This window comes from Dama dama, chromosome 15, assembly GCF_033118175.1.
Source record: "Dama dama isolate Ldn47 chromosome 15, ASM3311817v1, whole genome shotgun sequence".
NCBI classification, from domain to species: Eukaryota; Metazoa; Chordata; class Mammalia; order Artiodactyla; family Cervidae; genus Dama; species Dama dama.
In genome coordinates, this window is record NC_083695.1 from 23,034,858 (window position 1) to 23,058,017 (window position 23,160).

Below are 23,160 nucleotides of genomic sequence, written 5' to 3' on the forward strand. Positions count from 1 at the left end.
TTATACATTCCTTATAAGAATATAATATTACTTTTCCAAAGAGCAATTTGGCAATATATATCAAAGATCTTCAAAATCTCAGCCCCTTTGACTTAGCTATTCCAGTTCTACGATATGTCATTAGGAAATAAACAGTGATTTTTAAGTGTGGATTTTGCAGTAGAGTGCCTGACTTTGAATGTAGCCAATAAACTTACAAGATATTTAACACTGGATTTTTTTTAAGCTTCTGTAAGGCTCAGTTTTTGCATTTGTAAAATAGGTATGAAAATATCACCTATCTCTAGGTGTTAGTATGAGAACTTAAGTTGAAATGATATATCAAAAGTGTTTAATATCCTGCCTAATATGAAATGTTGATAAATAATTGCTATTATTAGTAATTATAGAGACTTATAAGGATAAAAGTCTATGTGCTCTAAGATGTCAATTGATTATGTTTAAATTATGATATTTTATAACATAATATAGAACTTTTTTAATATTGGTCTTTAAAATGTTAAGATAATGTTGTAAAAGATTGTAGAAAAACTAGAAAAGATAATGCCAAAATGTTAAAGCTGGATCACTGTTAATTTTTAAAACTACATGATACATTCTCTGACATAAATCATACCAATGTTTTCTTAGGTCAGTCTCCTAAGGCACTAGAAATAAAAACAAAAATAAACAAATGAGACCTAATCAAGCTTACAAACTTTTGCACAGCAAAGGAAACCATAAACAAAATGAAAAGACAACCTATAGACAGAGAAAATATTTGCAAACAGTGCAACAGACAAGGGCTTAATCTCCAAAATATAAAAACAGCTCATGTAACTCAACAAAAAAAACAAACAACCCAATCAAAAAAATGGGCAGAAGACCTAAATAAACATTCCTCCAAAGAAGACATACGGATGGCCAATAGGCACATGAAAAGATGCTCAACATCACTAATTATTAGAGAAATGAAAATCAAAATTACACACCTGTCAGAATGGCCATCATTAAAAAGTCTACAAATAAGTGCTGGAAAGGGTGTGGAGAAAAGGGACCCGTCCTCCTACAATGCTGGTGGCGGTATAAGTTGGTGAGCCATAATGGAAGACAGTATGGAGGTTCCTCAGAAAACTAAAAACAGAATTATCATATGATCCACTCCTGGGCATATACCCAGACAGAACTATAATTCAAAAAGATACATACACCCCTATGTTCATAGCAGCAGTATTCACAATAGCCAAGACATGGAAACAACCTACATGTCCAGCAAGACGAATGGATAAAGATGTAGTGCGTATATACAGTGGAATACTACTCAACCATAGCAAAGAACAAAATAGCATCATTTGCAACAACATGGATGCAACTGGAGATTATCATACTAAGTGAAGTAAGTCAGAAAGAGAAAGACAAATACTATATGATATCACTTATATGTGGAATTTAAAACATGACAAAATGAACCCATCCAGAAAACAGAAACAGACTCACAGAGAACAAACTTGTGGCTGCCAGGAGGTAGGGGTGGAGGAAGGATGGACTGGGAGTTATAGGTTAGTAGATGCCAGCTTTTATAGATATAATGGATAAACAAGATCCTGCTTTATAGCACAGTAAACTGTATTCAGTATCCTTGGATAAACCATAATGAAAAAGGATACATGTGTCTGTATAACTGAGTCATTTTGCGATACTACAGCAATTACAACAGTGTAAATCAACTACAGTTAAAAAAACTTGCTGATAGAGGGATTTGCTTTATTAACACTATTCTATTTGTGTGTGACTTTATTTTTCATTTTTTTAATTATTTACTTTTGGCTGTGCTGGTTCTTTGTTTCTAGGTCTTTTCTCTAGTTGCGGCAGGCAGGGGCTCCTCTTCATTGCAGCGCCCGGGCTTCTCACTGTGCTGGCTTCTCTTGGTGCGGAGCCTGGACTCTAGGGCATGCAGGCTTCAGCAGTTCTGACACGTGGTTCCTGGGCTCGAGAGCACAGGCTTAGTCGTTGTGGCACACGAGCTTAGTTGCTCTGCGGCATGTGGAATCTTCCTGGATTCAGGGATCAAACCCGTGTCTGCTGCATTGGCAGGCGGATTCTTTACCACTGAGCCACCAAGGAAGCCCTTTCAGTGTTTTTAAAAGAATGACAAGAGTAATAAAAAGGAAGTTTAAATCCTTGGAATTAGAGCTTTGTAATTTGTTTAAATGTTAATTAAATTGATCAGTTTGTTATTAAAATATTATTGATGCATTTTTTAAAGTTTGAAAGACTTTGATATATCAGGCTTGTGAAAAGTTTAGTAAAAATCGTAACAAATACATTTATAAAAGAAAGATGGTTTATTCAGTCATGGAATTGCTTGGTGATTTTTATTGTCTTTTTTATGCTTTTGTATATCTTCCAAAAATTCTGCAATAAGCTCTTTTTTAGAATCTTAATCAGAAAAGTATTTAATCAATTTTTTATGAATTGATGCTTAACTTTTATGCTTTGATGACATTAATTCTAGTCTTGAGTGCACCCTTATTCATTGCTTCTTAGATTGCCCTTTGAACATGTAATTTTCAAACAATTTTGGTGGAAGATGGATTGTGTCTTAACATCTGTCCAGAAGATAGCTATTTCAAGTATTTTTCATATATGAAAAATGATACAAGAACTGTCTTCACTACTGCATTCCCATAAATTTTATTTCCTTTTTTAAACAGTGTTTTTCAGCATAGCCAGTGTTCATATAGGCAACTTTACCTTAATGGGAGGGAAAGGTATTATGAGTATTTTGGCAAAGTTTTCACCTCTTTAGGCAAAAATAAGATTAAGAGGAAATGAGCAACTATTTCTTCCTGCCTCTGTAACTGAAATGATATTCATATTTATAGGTCAAGTTTATTTGTAGTAAATACTCTCTTTATAAACTGTAAATTTATCTTGTAGGTGGCCTTCTAAAATAAACTTTATTTGATTTTGTACACTATGTGCTCATGCTTTGGCTTTATGCCTGACCTCCCAGGTTGCAAACATCTACAGTAGAGCCCAATATTAAAGAAAATGAACCCAAAAATTAACTGAGAAAATATTACAATGTTAGTAATAAATTATCCAGTAATATTCTCATTGGAGCAATAATAAATTATAATATGAACAGTGGTGGTCTTTAAAAATTGTCCCACTATTCACTAAGACATTTAATCTTTCCCATGTTCCAAATGAAATACATTATTGGTTTCTACTCTTTACAACATTTAGGTGTTAGGGACATAATATTTGTTCATTTGACTGGTTCTATTCAATACAGAGGTTAAAAAATAAAGGCAAAACACCCGTATGCATAGCACCAACTGGCACCAAATCTTACTATATGTAAGAAAATTATTTTCGAAGTGAGTTATATATACATTAAGAATTCAAACAATCTAAAATAGAGTATGCTAAAGGAAAAATGACTAATGCTAACAAATTCTAAAATTCACAATAAAAGAAATTTAGAAGTCTATGGAAGAGGGTGGGATCTTGATGGGGAAAAGTTAATTTAGCCAGGAAAAAAAAAAAAAAGAAAAAGGAGAGGGAGGGAGGGGAGGATAAGGAGGAAAGGAGACTTTGCAGGCAGGGAGCACACACTCCAGGACTGAAGCAGAAATACAAGAGGCATGTTGAGGAAACCCTGTTGGAACCGATGGTTTATATAAGGCAGTGGTTTTCCAAATGACGTTCTGATATGAGTCCCCACATGGGCCGGTTGGCAAGCAGGTGAAGAGGCCAGCTACTAAAGTCTTTGGGCAAGGCGGTACAGCAGGTGTGTTAGGAAGATGGATCTGACCATGAAGCCAGAGCTGTGCTGGGAAAACCATTGAGTAAGTCAGATGAGACGGCACACGCCCAAATGTATCACTGGCCACTGGTATATCAATAAAAGACGATGGAGGCATGGGTGCCCCCCAAGGAGAAACCCGAGTTACAGATTGAATGTGTGATATAGCAGGGGAAGGAGAAGTAAAAGATTCACACACTGATAGTGATGGAAAAGTTCATGTTGAATTTAAATCCAGCTACTAGTACTAGGTTGTATGAGAATATGGAAGATAACATGTTGATTGTGTCCCGGTTGTAAAAGGAAATACAAAGTAGACAGAAATGATTAACTTGAATATGTAAACCTTTATCTGCAGTGGCTGACGCTGGGATTACACCTTAGGTTGGCAGTGAGGATGAATACATAGCAGACCTGAGAGTTGTGTTCTCGTTTACACCTCAGGTGCTAAGTCAACTGACTTCTTAGAAACCACTAAGCTGGAAAGCCTCTGTGCCTCTTGAAAGGTTAGACTGAAAAGCCCGAGGCTCTGTGGCACAGCTCACAATCTCATAGCCAGAGTCTGGGAAGTGGCTTCTGGTGAGGTGGCATTCACAGGGTAGTATTATTAGATAACGGAGAGTGTTAATAATGTGACTTTCAGTTGGCGAGGATAAAATCCTGAGCAGGAGAAGACTTGTTGTTCCTCAGGCCTGGTGATGTGAGCCCCAAATGCATGGTTCAGCTTTCTGAAGGATGTCACCAGGGATTTATAGCCCATCCCCCCTCCCTCAGATAAACTATAAATGAACTAAAAACCTCTCTTTCTCTATATCTCTCATATAAAGATATAAATATTCACTTGCTCTCAGTCTAAGAATGCATATTTAAATGGAAACACTTATTTGAAAGTCCTTAAATTAGTATGTGTTATGGGCTGAATTGTGTCCCTCTCCCAAAACTTGTATGTTGAAGTCTTAACCTGCAGTATATCTCAGAATGTGACTGTATTTGGAGATAAGATCTTTAAAGAGGCAAGTAAGCTAAAATGAGGTATTCAGAGTGGGCCATAATCCAATATGACTGGTATTCTTACAAGAAGAAGAGATTAGGACACACACACAGACCAAGGTATGACCACACGAGGACACAGTGAGAACCTGACCATCTACAATCCAAAGAGAAAGACCTCAGGAAAAAACTAAACTAGCCCACACCTTGACCTTGGACTTCCAGCCATCAGAACTATGAGACGATAAACATCTATTGTTTTAACCATCCAGTCTGTGGTATTTGGTTATGGCAGCCCTGGCAAATGTAATACATTATGTATTTGAGCAAACTTCATAAACAAAATCAAAAGATAATAACCTAGAAAGATATTGTCTAACATACAAAACACACAAAGGGCCTTGAGTCACCTACATTCCAGTAACAGTGAGCACACTTAGCACTCAGATTTTAAATACCAGACAGGCTTAAATACCGCTGTCCGATAAAAGAAACCAAGACTCCATGGAGAAGTGGCTGATTCTAGGGATGCAACAGGAATTATTACATGGTATGAGCCAGGTCCTTTTTTTTTTTTTTTTTGAGCCAGGTCCATTTTATAGTGCCAGAAAGTAATTAGTAATTGCTTAAAAAAAAAAGTCCCTCCCAATTATAGAGGTAAATCGAAGGGACACAGGAATTAACTGAAAGATCTCCCAACGTTCAAAGCTTTTGAGTAACATATAGATTAAAACCTAAAAAGTGTAAAATAAACATACAAGTCCATATTGATGTAAATAAATTATTGAATAAATGGCTGGGAATAATAGATAAATCTCCATGCAGAAGAATTCCAAATAATTTATATAGCTACTCCACCCTCAAGGAGATAGAGGTCAGCTCCTCACTCAAGCATGGCCTGTGCGTAGTGACTTCCTTCTCAAGACCGCAGCATGGAAAGCAGGCTGGGGCCGGGGAGTAACCTTACAATGGCAGGTCGAACAGACACCACTTCAGCCTGGTGTTCAGGCTTGACATCAACAGTGGCAAGCCGTGCTAATAGTATGTGCCCTTGATATAATATGATGTGATGGAACTGTGCTTCTGTGATTTTGCTCACCAAAACTCATACCGTATCTAATCATAAGAAAAACATCAGACAGATGCCAGTAGAGCAGTTTCCTATAGTGTTCGGTTCAGTTCAGTCACTCAGTCGTGTCCAACTCTTTGCGACCCCATGGACTGCAGCACGCCAGGCCTCCCTGTCCATCACCAACTCCCGGAGTTTACTCAAACTCATGTCCATCGAGTCGGTGATGCCATCCAGCCATCTCATCCTCTGTCATCCCCTTCTCCTCTCGCCCTCAATCTTTCCCAGCATCAGGGTCTTTTCAAATGAGTCAGCTCTTCACATCAGGTGGCCAAAGTATTGGAGTTTCAGCTTCAACATCAGTCCTTCCAATGAACACTGAGGACTGATATCCTTTAGGAAGGACCGGTTGGATCTCCATGCAGTCGAAGGGACTCTCAAGAGTCTCCTCCAACACCACAGTTCAAAAGCATCAATTCTTCGGTGCTCAGCTTTCTTCACAGTCCAACTCTCACATCCATACACGACTATTGGAAAAACCATAGCCTTGACTAGACGGACCTTTGTTGGCAAAGTAATGTCTCTGCTTTTTAATATGCTGTCTAGGTTCATCATAACTTTCCTTCCAAGAAGTAAGCGTCTTTTTAATTTCATGGCTGCAGTCACCATCTGCAGTGGTATTAGAGCCCCAAAAAAGTCTGCCACTGTTTCCCCAATCTATCTGCCATGAAGTGATGGGACCGGATGCCATGATCTTAGTTTTCTGAATGTTGAGCTTTAAGCCAACTTTTTCACTCTTCTCTTTCACTTTCATCAAGAAGCTCTTTAGTTCTTCTTCACTTTCTGCCATAAGGGTGGTGTCATCTGCATATCTGAGGTTATTGATATTTCTCCCGGCAGTCTTGATTCCAGCTTGTGCTTCATCTAGCCCAGCGTTTCTCATGATGTACTCTGAGATATATATAAGTTAAATAAGCAGGGTGACAATATACAGCCTTGATGTACTCCTTTTCCTATTTGGAACCAGTCTGTTCTGTGTCCAGTTCTAACTGTTGCTTTCTGACCTGCATACAGATTTCTGAAGAGGCAGGTCAGGTGGTCTGGTATTCCTACAGTGTAGTTGATCTATATTCCTCAAAACTGTCCAGATCATTTCCCAAGGAGTCTGAGAAACTGTTGCAGCCAAGAGTCCTAAGGAGGGACGACAACAACTGTAAATATGCTATCTTTAATGGGATCCTGGGACAGAAAAAGGATGCTAAGTAAAAACTGTAAGAAATCTGAATAAAGTATGGATTTTGTGAAAGTCACTCAGCCATGTCTGACTCTTTGCAACACAGTGGACTGTAGCCTATGGACAAGCTCCTCTGTCCATGAAATTCTCCAGGCAAGAGTACTGGAGTGGGTTGCCATGCCTTTCTCCAGGGGATCTTCCCAACCCAGGGGTTAAACCCAGGTCTCCCACATTGCAGGCAGATTCTTTACCATCTGAACCACCAAGGAAGCCTGGACTTTAGTTAATAATATAGTTTAAATGATTTATTAATTATGACAGATATACCATACTCATACAAGGTAGTGTTAATAGGACTTAGTGGGAACTATCTATACTATCTTCCCTACTTTTCTGTAAAAATAAAACTATTCTAGAACTCCTTTTAAAAATAAACCAAAACAGGAAAGTAGACAACAGAATATCATACACTTCATGTATCGGAAAAACAGTAAACACTTGAAAAAAAAACTCGAACTACTAACACATATGAGATGATTATTTTTCTCTTATTTAGCTGGCAAACTTTTTAAAAAAAATCATGATACCCATGATTGGCAATGTATAGGAATGTAAAGTAGAACTCCTTCTCTGCAGGGCGTATTTGGTAACAGGCAAAAATGTCTATACTCTATGAAGCAGCAACATCACAATTAAGAAGTGAATATCAGTGTGCACAGAAATTTTTTTTGTATTATGTGCAATAGTGCGAAGACATCTGGTACAAACTGCTCAAGCTAATATGGGACGCACTTCCTCTAAGTTTCCACACCCCACCTGGGAACTTCTTGGAAAAAAAATTTTTTAATGACTGGTCAACCTATAGCTGTGATCCAAGTATAAGAAAAATGGCCTAAAAATACTAGCTCTTTATTGGCATAGGATAGGAAAGTGGACTGAAGTTCCCTTATGTCCAAGACTTTCTCCTATCATCAACATCCTGGGGCTGATCAAACTAAGACCCCTACTTCCCCAGAGGGACAATCCCTGCTGGGACCAATCTGCCCTTGTTATCAGGGCCAATTTGAGCACTATCTGGTCTAAATTTTGGCTATGAAACTATGACCGTGGAAAAATACGATTTTTGACAGTGTGGTCACAGTATTCTTTAGATTCCAGAGAAAGTTTGAAGAAAATTCCGTTTTAGAATTCTTGCCCTGAGGAAATAACTCCTCCTGTGCCTCAAGAGAGGCTTCCCAGATGGCACTAGTGGTAATGAACTTGCCTGGCAATGCAGGAGACATTGGAGACGCTGGTTCGGTCCCTAGGTTGGGAAGATTCCCTGGAGGAGGGCATGGCAACCCACTCCAGTAGTCTTGCCTGGAGAATCCCCAGGGACAGAGGAGCCTGGCAGGCTACAGTCCATGGGGTCACAAAGAGTCGGACATGACTGAGTGACTAAGTACAGCACAATAGTAGAAATCTGGAAATTAACCAAAAGCCTATAAATACAGGACTGTTTTAAACCATGCGGATATCATTGTGGAATGTAGTGAAGGTATCAATACTGTAGACTAATATCTGAAGAGAAAAATTCCATGATGTATTATGTGAAAATGCCAATGTGTACTGTGTCATATCATTTCTGTGTCTATATATATATGTATATACACACACACATTCCTTGGATCTGGGATTTGGTGAAATAATTTAATGCTATCTGTTAGAACTAAATCCTGTTAGTAATTGTCATTTTATAAATGCTTTGTGTTATTTTAATATATAATAAATATATCAAGTATTGTTTCATAGCACTGTCATAATTAGAAATCAGAGTGAAGGACCACCTTTTCCATTATCACAAATTGTGTGTGTGTATGCAAACATTATGTCTGTTTTAGTTTTGCATCCCATGGATAAAAAATGGGATTTGCATACACTAAAGTGTTGCCTGTGGTAATTTCTGACTCATAGTCTGAGGACAATTGTTATTTTACTTTCTGCAATTTTGGACATTTTCCAAAATGTTCAGGGATCCACAGAATATTTTTTTGTGGAATAAAAGATTTTAAATGGCCATTTTTAAAATAAATCTTTTGTTCCTATAAACCTGTGTAAAATATTGAAACTGTCCTTTTGTTTTCAAAAAATATTTTTTTACTTTGCTTTTCTGAGTGGATTTAGTTTATACACCAAGTTTTTGTACATTCACACTGTCATGTGTTTTTCATGTACTAGCTACTTTTCTATTAGGTGAAATTTTCATGAGCTATTAAAACCATTGTTATGTTTGATTTGTCCTCTTGCACTTTTTGCTTTTAGGTTGGTGTTTGGAATGCTTTATCCTGCATATTATTCATACAAAGCTGTGAAAACGAAAAACGTGAAGGAATATGTAAGTATAGTTTTGTGAGTGATCAATTCTAGTTGAATGTTTCCACTGTATACAATACGAGAAAAACATTATTTTAGAAACAGCTGGAATAATGTTTTGGGGTAAAAATGTTATATAAATGTAATGAAGTTCATCTTTTTTTAAAATTAATTTTGAATATAATTCCAAAGTGGAATTTCAAAAATAATTTGCTGTCAGTTGGCATTTAAACAAGTATGATTCCCAAATGAGTCATTGGATCTCTATTCAACCTCCAGTAAAATAAGAGGTTGGGAAATTGTCTGTTTTTCAGTCTTATAAATGTATAGGTTTACCTGGAATAGCTCTATAGTCCCAAAATCTTTTCCTTCCTTCACAGGCATTTTGTCACCTTCTAATTGATTAAATATATAGATACCTTACGACTACTGACAATTACATTCTTTTTTTCTTCTTGAATCATACTATGTTGTAATGATTTCCTCTTCAGTCATCAGTCTTTCTTTTCTCTTTCACTTTCCTCTTCCTCATCTCTTAGCTGTTGGTTTTTTTTTTTTTTTTTTTACTTTCACTAATTTTTAAATGTTTATTATAATAAATTCTTCAAATATTGTTTTATGGTACTGGCATACTTTAGTTTTTAGATACAAGCACTTTTCTTCAGTTAACAGTGCTTCTCAAGCTACTTGTGATACAGGACCTCTTTGGGTTTTGTTTTTTTTTTTAATAATTTCCATTGTGTCATAGACCAATACTTTTTAAAATAAATTTTAAAAGTAATCACTATAAAAATGAAGTCAAACTCCGAAAACATACAAAATACTGCCCAAACTTTTATTATTAGACGTAGTAGATCTGAAATTATTGTCAATTTTATATTTAAAGCAAAACAGTAACATTCCACAACCTTGCACTAGTCCACAGACAACGCTTTGCCTTGTGGTGTCATATTTTAATTGGAATTCTGTTTTGAAAGATAAAAATAAGACTTGCTCTTCATTTCTAAACACCACAAAAGTATAAGCTGGGAGTATACAACTTGCTGCTAATTAATTGTACTGGCCAATACAATCCTCATTTGAAAAGTTTATGATAGTGTTACTAAATGAGATTTTTTTTTTTTTCTGAATCTACTTAATTGTATATTTGAAGTACACAGGGTGATACGTTCCTCAACTCTGGGTCCATCTTACCTATGAAGTGTTATAAACCAAGGATAAACAATAACTGGTATATCTGAGTGTCTCTGTGTACCTATCTGTGCTTGAAGTATTCTCACTCCCAAATGTACAATGTTTTTGTTGGAAAAAAATTACAAATTGAAAATGAAGTTCTAGTAATATGAGGATCTTGTCAGCAGCCACACAAATGCCATCCCCTAAATAAAAGATAAAATTTTGGAAAAGGAAATATAAAAGTATGTATGTGTTAGTCGCTCAGTTGTGTCTAACTCTTTGCAACCCCATGGACTGTAGCCCTCCAGACTCCTCTGTTCATGGAATTCTCCAGGCAAAAATACTGGAGTGAGTTGCCACTTCCTTCTCCAGGGGATGTTCTCAACCCAGAGATTGAACCCAGGTCACCTGCATTGCAAGCAGATTCTTTACTATCTGAGCTACTAGGGAAACCCATAAAAGTATAACAAATTACAATAAAAGGAGGCCCTTCATGTGTAAATTAATGATAGAAGGGCAGAAAAAACAGTATTATTCAAGGATTGACCTAAGAACCATTATGACAGTATTATTACATTTCTTACTATGTATCAATTTAATTTTGTTAATGTTTTTAAGGACTTAAAAACATAGATTTGTGTTTTATTCCCTTAGTACAACACTCAAAATTTTACTACTGCATTATTCTATAAATTTGGTGTTAGTCAAGAATGGTCTAATCCTCAAAGTTTAGTTCTGCTTCATAAGTTAAAGTAATTTAACCGATGGAAGAGAATCCATTAACATTCTTATTCAAACCATTGGAAAAACTTTAAGACTTGACATGTGCTTATATGTTTATATATACACACATACCTACGTACATACATATTTAGCTGTACGCATATTGCCTTGCACATCTTTTTAGAAATTAACTCATAAAACAAAGAAAGAATTATCTGTACATAATTTTGCTACAGTATTAGGACTCTGAAACAAGTTCTTTAACCATCCCTTTGGGAATATCAGAATCATGAGTAATTGAAGGGAAACTGGGGAAGCAAAAAGGCAGGTGGCTGGAGTTGTTTTGATAATTACATGGTAATCAAATCTACTTCACAAATTACGCAAGAGCTAGAGTGAAACGGAAAAACAGTCAGGCACTGAAGGAGAAAGGCAGGAATCTGCTTTTTTTTTTTTTTTTTTTAAATGCATGATCTTAGTTGTTTTTTTTTTTTTATTAGTTGGAGGCTAATTACTTCACAACATTTCAGTGGGTTTTGTCATACATTGATATGAATCAGCCATGGATTTACACGTATTCCCCATCCCGATCCCCCCTCCCACCTCCCTCTCCACCCGATTCCTCTGGGTCTTCCCAGTGCACCAGGCCCGAGCACTTGTCTCATGCATCCCACCTGGGCTGGTGATCTGTTTCACCATAGATAGTATACATGCTGTTCTTTTGAAATATCCCACCCTCACATTCTCCCACAGAGTTCAAAAGTCTGTTCTGTATCTCTGTGTCTCTTTTTCTGTTTTGCATATAGGGTTATCGTTACCATCTTTCTAAATTCCATATACATGTGTCAGTATGCTGTAATGTTCTTTATCTTTCTGGCTTACTTCACTCTGTATAAGGGGCTCCAGCTTCATCCATCTCATTAGGACTGGTTCAAATGTATTCTTTTTAATGGCTGAGTAATATTCCATGGTGTATATGTACCACAGCTTCCTTATCCATTCATCTGCTGATGGGCATCTAGGTTGCTTCCATGTCCTGGCTATTATAAACAGTGCTGCGATGAACATTGGGGTGCACGTGTCTCTTTCAGATCTGGTTTCCTCAGTGTGTATGCCCAGAAGTGGGATTGCTGGGTCATATGGCAGTTCTATTTCCAGTTTTTTAAGAAATCTCCACACTGTTTTCCATAGCGGCTGTACTAGTTTGCATTCCCACCAACAGTGTAAGAGGGTTCCCTTTTCTCCACACCCTCTCCAGCATTTATTGCTTGTAGACTTTTGGATAGCAGCCATCCTGACTGGCGTGTAATGGTACCTCGTTGAGGTTTTGATTTGCATTTCTCTGATAATGAGTGATGTTGAGCATCTAGGAATCTGCTTTTGACACAGAAGTATGATACTACCCTAAGACCTCCTGGGGACCAAACTGTCTGCCATCAAGTCTGCTGAAGAGACTAAGCAGAGATATCATACTAGAAAAATAACATCTTAACATTTATGTAATTTCTACCAATTTCAAAATACTTTTATGTATTATTATTTCCAGTTGCTACTATAATAGTTGCCACACATTTACTGGCTTAAACCAAAGCAAATGTATTCTCTTCCAGTCTCAGAAGTCAGAAATCTGAGATGGAGCCACAGGCCTCATTCCTTTGGGAAACTCTAGGGGAAAATCAGTTTCCTTACCTTTGCTAGCTTCTACAGGCAGCCCACACTCCTTGGCTTACAGCTGTATTCCTCCAGCTTCAAAGCCAGGAACATTAGACTGAGACCTCCTCAAGCTGCTGTCTCTCTGGTTCTCCTGAGATAAAAGAAGGTTCCGAAGTCCTCTTCCCCTAATAAAGACTCTAGTGGCTACACTGGACTCACTTGAGTAATCCAGCCTCCTCGCCCCATCTGAGGGTCAGCTGATTAGCCACCTGAATTCCATGTGCAGCCTGATTTCTCCTCTAACACGCAACCTGACATACTCACAGGTTCCAGGGATTGAGACAGGGCCATCTTTGGAGGAGGGAGACGTTATTCTTCTGCCTAATACAATATCTCAGTAGCCCTCACTCCAATTCCATAAAGTAGTAAGGAATATTGGAATATTACAGGCTCTGTGAAGTGAACTAACTTGCCCAGGGTCACATGAATCATTAAGGCAAGAAAGGTATCAGATTAGAAAATAAAGGAGGATTTTTCTCACTTGAAAAGCAAAAAAGTTGAAACAGCTTTCACCACCAACCAGCGAATATGCCTGTGATTAACTCCAAGGTGAATCTTCCGAGACCCCAGTTATACGGATATTTTCCAAGAAGAGCTGTGAAACAGCTTAACCAGTATGAGGGCAGGACCCATAAGCATCTAAACCAACTATAATCAAAATGGTTAAAGATAAAATGAGAAGTTTTTGAAAGTTCTGTATGGTCTTGGCAGTTCTTTAAATATTTCCAGCCTAAATTTACTTGTGACAAAAATGTTGAGTATCGTTTTCTTAGTGAGCCTCACCTAAACTTACGTCATCTGATTTTACCTCTGATTTATAGCAATTTTATCAAAACTCTGTTCTCACAAAGTTTTCTTGTGATCCCATCCAAATTTGTTTTCTATCTGGTAGTTTCTTAATAAGAGTAACTTTCTTAAAATTTCCCTGTTATATTCTTAATAACCTTTTATACTATCTGTATTGTATTTTGTGTGTGTGTGTGTTTGTTTTTCCCACCAGATAAGCTCCAAAGAGAGTTTTGTTGTTTTGTTAGTTGCTATATTCCTATACCTAGAACAGTACATGTTACATAGTAGGTACTCAATATTTTTTTAATGAATAAAGAAGGAAGAAGAGTTGACTTCTAAGTATATAACAAATATTAAATAGTATTTACAAGAACATGTCCCTTTCTTCAGTGGATGGGTCTAGTTTCTCAGCTTTGATTCTGCTCCTTAAGGAGTACACAGACCAGTCTGACTTATCCCTAAGTCCAGTTATCCTGTGATGTTTGGTTAATACCTAAATTCTACTGATATCTTCTACTTCATAATTATTCTCAGAAAGCAAACATTTTTGGTTAATTTACTTCTTCCCACCCTAACTGCTACCATTACCTTTAAGGCTGAAAATATTGTAGATTGCACCTGATAAAACAGATGCTGTATTCAAATCAAAACAAATGAAAAGTGCTATGTATTTTGGCAACCTTCCTTTCTTCCTTTGCCTATTTTTAAAACGGAGCTTTCCTAGGATATAATTTCCTGTATAGTGTGGCAGCTATGGCCTACTTAAAGTCTTTCAGTCTTGCAGTAATTGAAATGTAAACTTACTGAAGAACTAGTATGGTTTTGCAATTTTTTTCAAGCCTAGACCGTCTCACGACTTGAAAATAGAGTGTTTACTTCCAAGTTGTGTATAATTGCTGTAGCTTTTCTAGGAAACCAGTGTTCTTATTCTAAGAATGTTGGGGAAAGTGGCAATGAAAAGACTGGGTCACAGTACTTAGAGATCACAGACATTTGGTCCTGAGATTTACTGTGAGCAAGAACAAAGAACAGGGAAAACTCTGGGAGGTGACTTTCTGAAAGGCCCTCTAAACCCTGTTGACTTAGTGTTTGAAAGTGACCTAATTTTTGACTGAATATTTGGGTGATATGAAGGTGAACAAATATGCCACATGCTTGTCATTTGGTAAAATCTTAAGTTGCCTACTACTAGTTCTGTCTGTCAGAAATTTGTCTACCAGTTATAAAGGGGAAAAACGTAGTAAAGAAACTTTATTGTCAAATGTGTTCCCCAGGCATCTTTTCATATTTTGATTGAAGGGTTTTCATAATTTGAGAAGTATGAAAATTTAACGAATTAAAGGGATTTTTTAAAATTTTATCTATTTTTAATTGAAGGATAATTGTTTTAAAATATTGTGTTGGTTTCTGCAATACATCAAAAACAGGGATTTTTTTTTTTTAATTTTTTGAAAATTAGTTTTGTCAGGCTGCATTCCTATTTATTTTTTATTCTGATCTACTTTTAATTTACTTTTTGAAAAAAAATTTTACTTTGGGTTTTTATCAAAGCTTTACTTATTTATAATTTTAAAATCAAACAGTTGTTCAAAGCTTATTATGTAAAACAACAGTTCCCCACTTTCCTCCTCCCTGTTTCTAACTTTCGAGGAAACTACTTTCAATTCTTTTATCCGAATCCATTAGTATTTATCTATACATCTAAATACATGCCTGTATTGCTGTTTCTTAATTTTTCAGATGTATCTCATCAGTTGACTTCCTTCTGTTAAAGATGATTTGTTAGTTACCCAATGTCATTATATACTTGCATAATTTCCCTATAGCCTTCCACTGTCATTAGAATGTAGACTTCCCTTGTGGCTCAGACAGTAAAGCGTCTGCCTACAATGTGGGAGACCCGGGTTCGATCCCTGGGTCGGGAAGATCCCCTGGAGAAGGAAATGGCAACCCACTCCTGTACTTTTGCCTGGAAAAGGCCATGGACAAAGGAGCCTGGTAGGCTACAGTCCATAGGGTCGCAAAGAGTCGGACACAACTGAGCGACTTCACTTTCACTTATCATTAGAATGTAATTTGAGTTGGATCAGTATTCAGTATTTATGTTATTGAGGCTAAATTAGAAAAAAGCAATAGAGTCTAGAGATAAAGAACAAGGCTGCTTGGCTTATCATCTTGGCCTTACGAGCTGTATCGTTGAACAGGTTATTTTTTGGCCTCACTTTCCTTATCTGGAAAAAAAGTACAGTAGTGGTACTTGCCTCCTCTGGTGGTTGTGAGGATTATATGAGTTAATACAACAAAGCATTTAAATCAGTACCTATTATATAAGGTTTTTCACCATAGAAACACCATTTGCATCTGATGTCTACATGACCATTCTTTTTCTTCACAGTAATTTGTTATTCGTTATCTTGTTTTTCTGTTTTGTTTTGTTCACTTATTTGGCATTTTCTGTTCTCTTTGCTTATTTAGACCCACACTCTGACAGATGTGTGAATTTCCTCCCGGTGTATTCTCATCCGTTAGATGGTCCAGACTGACTCTTAGATCCTCAGATTTTTTAATCTCCTGTTTTCCTCTTTCTTCTTTTATGTCCTCATTTTGATGCATGCCTTTCTTCCTGAGAAGGCTTTTTGAGAGGTTTTTCTTTTTTTTGAGAGGGTAGGCTGAAAGTATTTTCCTTCAGAATTTTGTCTTTTAACTTCTTGTGTTGCTGTGCAGCCATCTGACACATTTGGCATTTGGCATCTTACCTGCTTGTGGGAATCTTCTGTGTCCCCATTGTTTCAAATTTTCAAGATGACGTGCCTTGGTGTAAGCCAGTTACAATCAATTTTGCGAAACCTTCAGTCATCCCTTTTAATCCAAGAATGCTTTGTCCTTCAACTCTGGAAATTTGTTTAAAATTATTTCTTTAAGGATTTTCTCTACTTCATTTTCACTAATTGTTTTATCTGCTACTGCTACTGCTAAGTCATTTTAGTCGTGTCCGACTCTGTGCAACCCCATCCCTGGGATTCTCCAGGCAAGAACACTGGAGTGGGTTGCTGTTTCCTTCTCCAATGCATAAAAGTGAAAAGTGAAAGTGAAGTCGCTCAGCCATGTACGATTCTCCTCGACCCCATGGACTGCAGCCTACCAGGCTCCTCTGTCCATGGGATTTTCCAGGCAAGAGTACTGGATTGGGGTGCCATTGTTTTATCTGAGGTTCCTTTTATTCAGTTAGAAAGCCACTTGGACTGATTCTCTAATTTTCTGATCTTTTTTCTTCTCTTTCCCAACTCTTTTTTTGTGTGTGTGCTATATTTTATGGTAGAGTTCCTCAATCTTGTCTTCTCTTCTGTGTTTAATTTCCGATGGTTTCTTTTATTCTCTGAATGTTCCTTTTTCAATAGCGTCCTATTCTGACTTTGTTTAAAATAGCTTCCCTTTTGTCTGAGGATATGAATGATAGCTCTTTAGACATGTTCTTTCTACATTTCGGTCTCTGTTTTTCATGTATGATTTTTTCAAAAGTTAGGTGATCCTCAGTTCTCTACTCATATTTGAATATTATAATGAAAAGCTGATTCAAAGTCCTGAACCCATGAAGAGGCTTGCTGAATGTAATCTTCACTACAAGGTGATTTAACTAGGCAATTTTATTTGTTCCTAGGACTGCCATAAGGAAGTGCCACAAACTGAGTGTCTTAAAACAATAGCATTTTATTGCCTTGCTGTTCTGGGGCCAAGATGTGGGCAGGGCCACTTTCCCTCTGAAACCTGTTGACGAGAACCCTTTCTTGCCTGTTTCTAGCTTCCAGTGGTTGGCTAGAAGCAGTCCTTAGCGATTCTTACCTTTCAGGGGCAGCACTTCAGTCTCTGCCTCTGTTATCCCATGATGCTTTCCCTCTTGTGTCTTTGTCTCTGAGTCTCTTTTTTTTTCTCCTTTTAAAGACACCAGTCACATTGGATTAAGGGCTCACCATACCCCAAGATGACCTCATCCCAACTAATTATATCTTCAGTGACCCTGTTTCCAAGTGGGGTCACATTCTGAGGGTTAGAACTTTGTAGTAGTCTTGCCTGGCTACTGGAACAAAATGCCAAACAATGAACTGCTCAGGCCACATAAAGTTTTTTTCTCACAGTTCTGTAGGCTGCAAGTTCAAGATGAAGGTGCCATTAGGGTTGGTTTTGAGGGAGACATCCTTGTAGCTTATAGACATTCTATCTGTGTCCTCGTATGACCTTTTCTCTCTGCATGCAGGGAGAGAGATTTCTCTAGGATCTCTTACTCTTCTTATGAAGTGGGGACCCATCCACTTATTGAAGTGGAGCCCCATCCTTTGAAGTGGGGCCTCATCCTTATGACCTTTTTAATCTTCATCACCTCCTTAAAGTTTCTATCTCCAAATACCATTACTCTGGGGTTTAGTTAGCGTTTCAGCTTGCAAATTTTAGGGGAACACAGTCTATAACAGACTTCAGCATATCTTTCTGGGGGACACATCTCAACCCATCCCAGTCGTTTCCTCAGAAAATTATCAGTGTCTATATCTTCAGGTGTTTTCTTTTGTGCCAGGCAGATTCTTCACAGAGAAGATTCTTCCAGTCTGAAAGGCACTTGGTTGCTGGCATTCTGGTGGGAAAATAAGGATTGGGGCCCTCAAATACTCAGTTTATAATCTGCTACTTAATCCCTGTTGGCCTTACTCAACTGCACCAGAGATTTGCAAATCCAACAATCACTCTTTCCAGAGAATAAGCCTCAGGGGGAGGGAGGGGAGTCACCAGAACGCTAGAGTGGGAGGTCATCCAAGGATCTACCTGCCCCTCACAGTGTCCTTGCAGCCATCCTTCGTTTGCCCTGCTCCTCACAGTATCCCTACAGTGATCCTCCATTTGTCATTTTTTGGCCAAGAATTGTGTTACCAATTTTTTAACCTTTTGGAAGCTCTTCAATGTAAACTTGGGTTGCTTCTCACCTTTTCCCACTGTCCACTCCTCAGTTTTCTCAGCTCTTCAGGTTCAGTTACTACCCATCCATTTCTTTCCTGGGTCCAAAAATGTTGATGCTCTCTTCTGTATTCTTCCTGACTTAAGTCTTTCTGAAAAATCACTTTACTGTTACTTTAATGACATTTGTAAAGGGGATACAATTAAATGTGTACATTCTGGGATCGCAAAGAGTTGGACACAACTGAGCGACTAAGCGCGCGCACACACATTCATTCTACTATGTTTACCCATATTTCCAAATTGACTTTAGGAGTGGGATACTTGTGGTTGATTTATATTGTCATGTCAAATAATACTTGTTTTACCATTAACATTGGTTTCTTAAATGTGTTCACATAGGAGATAGGTTTGAAATAGTAATACATATTATTTTTTTCAATCCTTAACAATTTTAAAATGTAATTTTAGCTGACATGCAATGAATACACATGTATCTTGTCTTGAGATAGTTGTTCACAAATCAAGTTGTGATAAAATCAGTTTCTGTTTGGGACAGTTAAAAAGAATCACTTGGGATAGTTCATTATTTTTTTAATATTTATTTACATTTTTTATTTCAGCTGTTTGGATATGCATTTTAATATTCTACCATTTACCTTTTTAATGTAAATTAATTTTTTTAATTGGAGGATAATTGCTTTACAATATTGTGTTGGTCATTCTTCTTTAATGAAGTAAATCTACCTTTATTTACTTAAAGTAGGTGGTGAGTATGCTTTGTAATCTTAATTTTTTGTGTTGGGATTACTTATTTTATATATAATGCATGTTAGTATGTAATTTCACTGCCTGAAGTAATTGATCCTGTTGTAATCATCAAGTGACATACTCTTTCTTATGTCTTCTGAAAATAATTTCTTCAGGATCATTACAGTGTATCCTCTTTAGGAAACAGGTGTTAAATTTAAATTAAGATTTATATTATCGGGGTTAAATAAAAGCCTAACACAATTCCTTCTAAACTTTAAAAATGTAGATAATTCCTGATGGTCCAGTGGTTAGGACTCTGGGCTTCCATTGCAGGGGGCATGGGCATGATCTTAGGCCAAAAAAAAAGAAAAGGCAGCTAAAATATAATAATGTGAATTAGAGTACTCCTTGACCTTTACAAAGTAAAATGAAAGCATTCCCACAATTTTCACGCTAAGATGGAGCTAGCAACCACAGCTGTCCTATGCAAATGCTTCATAAAACATACATAAAGAAAAAAATTCTCCCAGTAACATTTAAACCTAAGAGGCTAAGTCAGGCTTTTGCTAATATCTAGGAAGAATTTTACCAACTGTAGTGCCAATGGAAATAGATTTTAAAAATCAGGGACAGAAACTGTTGTTTCCATTAAAGGAAATGTTGTTAAATAATAAATTGGAGGGAGGCCTAGCCACCTCCACCCTAATCCCTAGTGATGGAACAGCTTAAAATCATAAAAGCTACAGCAACCAAAAAACACCAAAAAACTCAGCTGCCAGCAGCCTCCCTGCTGCAGGAAAACCATGTTCAGAAGCAGCCAGTTCTGCCTCCCCCATATCTGTTCACAAACCATAGCCTCACTACTAGAAAACCCCTCAATAAGTTCCAAAAGGGAGAAGTAATAATTGAGTACACGAGAAATTCAAAAGTACAGTACTAGGCAAATTCAAAAGTAAAAATGACAGTAATATATTTATTACAATTTATATTCTTGAATATTAACAGTCTCGAATGCAATAGTGTAAACACTTTTATTTTGAACAAGCAGGAAGAAAAATGAAGCGTTTGATTCAGAGTAACAAAAATATCAGAATTAAAGCAATCTGTAAAGAAAGTAGGATAAATAAAGCAATAAAAATGCAGAAGTAAAATAAAAACAAAATCAAGAGAATTACAATATTTCTAAGAGTTGTTTCCTTGAGTAAATCTAACAAAAGGTGAAGAGGAGAGTAGAAAAAGAATTGACAAAATAAATAGGACAGGGTTTAAGTGACAGAAAATTAAAGAATGGGGGGCTTTAAATGAATGCCTAACATAGTTCTTCCTATAATTTTAGAGTAAATTTTTTTTATTTAAAGATGGAATGTTTTCTAATAATGTAAGACATACCTGAAAAAGTGGAAAAAAGTGTTAATAGCTCAGTCGTGTCCAACTCTTTGCAACCCCATGGAGTGTAGCCTGCCAGGCTCCTCTGTCCATGGAATTCTCCAGGCAAGAATAGTAGAGTGGGTTGCCACTCCCTACTCCAAGGGGATCTTCCCAACCCAGGGATCAAACCCATATCTCCTGCATTACAAGCAGATGATTTACCACTGAGCCACCAGGGAAGCCCTAATCTTTCCTTTTCCTTCTTAGCTAGAGTTTATATTATTTAAGCAGAGAGGTTTCCTCTTTCACAGAATACCAGGATCTACCTTTGGAGTGTTCACATATGTACATCATCTTTCCATTATGTAACTTCAGTAATATAGTGCTTCACCAGCTACAGCTATAATCATCATATTGTCAGCCAGATTGCCATCACGCTGTGAAAGGTCCTCCTAAAAATATAAAAGCTAGAGCTGTTCCTGAAGACTTTAGCTAAGTAAGAAAAATAAAATCTGTCAGAAAACCTCATGTAATTTTAAAAGCTCACAAGTGGTATGTTACTTCAGAAATATAATAGATTGTAAAAAGATTGAAGATTTTTTAATAACTATCAAAATTTAAGATATATAGAATTATATAGACTGATCACTCTTCTTTTTTTTTTTTTTTTTTGTTTTTGAAGAATATCTTTTATTTCTTTTCTATAACACATGATTATAGCACATGCCCCATAGTTAGAATTGTCGGAGTGTGATCACTCTTCTTAAACCACAGATTCAAACTCTGCAGGTAAAATTAAAAAATTCATCAAAAGGTCTTGAAAAGTCACAGAAATAGATGGAGTTAAGTAATTTTATTTGAAAATTATTATATTAACTTTCAAAGGTTTCCAACAGCATCTTTTAAATGAAGGTTTAACACTTCAGTCTTATTGCATTATATTCTTCTTTAAAAGATTGTCAGAATAAATTATTAGAGTGAACTGGGGACGTTTTTGCCAATGACGTGATGTTTGAATATAATTTCAACCTGCCCATCAATGTTCTTACTTTCTCTGTAGGAAGCAGGTTTAGACATACTCTTAGGGAGAAAAATCTAAGGGCACTTCCACCTTGGGCAGGGAGAGGGTTTCCATCCAGTGGTCTGTGTCCAGATAGCTCTGGACTCTAGAATGGGACATCCTGCATGGGACTTCTGGGCAGAAGAGCCTATAGGCTGCCCTACCCTGGGTAGTTTACTCAAAGCTTTTGTCTTTTCAACTGATAGCCAGAAACAGTGCCTCTGAGAAGTGGGCTAACGGCTCAGTTCCTTATATTTTTTGAGGTTCTTTTTTTAAAAAATGATGATGTGTCTAAACAGTGTTATGAAAACAAGGGTGTATTTTAATTGTTTATAGTGAACAAATTCTCAAACTGAGTTCATCTTGCTTCCAAACCCAAGGCTGTTTTTACATTTTCTTCATGAATGATACCACCTCCTTCTAACTGGTATTTTCAGAAAAAACACAGGGCACCTCCCACCGCAGTCCTTGTCACACTTTGAGGAACACTGGAATCTCCCTGGGATCTTGTTTACAATGCAGATTCTAATCAAGTAGTTCTGGCCTGGGCTTGAGATTCTGCGTTTCCAGCAGGCGCCCAGATGCTGCCAGTGCTGCTGGTCTGCACACCACAGTTCAGGTAGCAAGAATTTTGTGCATGTTCTCAGCTCTGCTTATACGTTACAAATTCACAGAGCTTGCCTTCTAAACACCCTGCTGCCCTCTCTCTTCCCTGAGATGATGGAGCCTCGGAATCTGCATAATTGCTTTTAATCCCCAAGTAATTCTTATCCACAGCCAAACTGGAAAGCATTGACTAAGAGAGGTATCTTACTGTATTCTGAAAAGTGAATAATTACCACATTGTGCTTTTTTTAGTATAAGTTTATTTTAGGCAGAGGGGCACAACATAACAAATAGATTACCTTAAAAACATCTGTATGTAAATGGACTAACAACTTGGAATATATTATTAAAAAAATTAGAACAAAATTTCTGGTCACACTGTGTGGCACATGGGATCTTAGTTCGACTAGGGAGCAAATCTGCACCCCCAGCAGTGGAAGCTCAGAGTCTTAACCACTGGACCACTTAACCACTGGAAAGTCCCCAAGAATAATGTTTTAATGAAGTTAAGCATATACTATCGGGGGGTAAGGGTGTTCTCCTAGTTTCCGTACATGACATTTCTACATCAAGGAAGTTTCTCTTTGGAATCA

At 37.1% G+C, this 23,160-nt stretch overlaps 1 protein-coding gene across 1 annotated transcript in view; it reads left to right on the forward strand.

The window, feature by feature from the left end:
• REEP3 (receptor accessory protein 3) overlaps window positions 1-23,160 on the forward strand; it is a 99,685-nt gene that overhangs the window by 39,427 nt on the left and 37,098 nt on the right. The window contains exon 2 of the mRNA XM_061161624.1: window positions 9,388-9,460. Within this exon, the coding sequence (XP_061017607.1) occupies window positions 9,388-9,460 (73 nt within the window). The remainder of the gene's footprint in view (window positions 1-9,387; window positions 9,461-23,160) is intronic.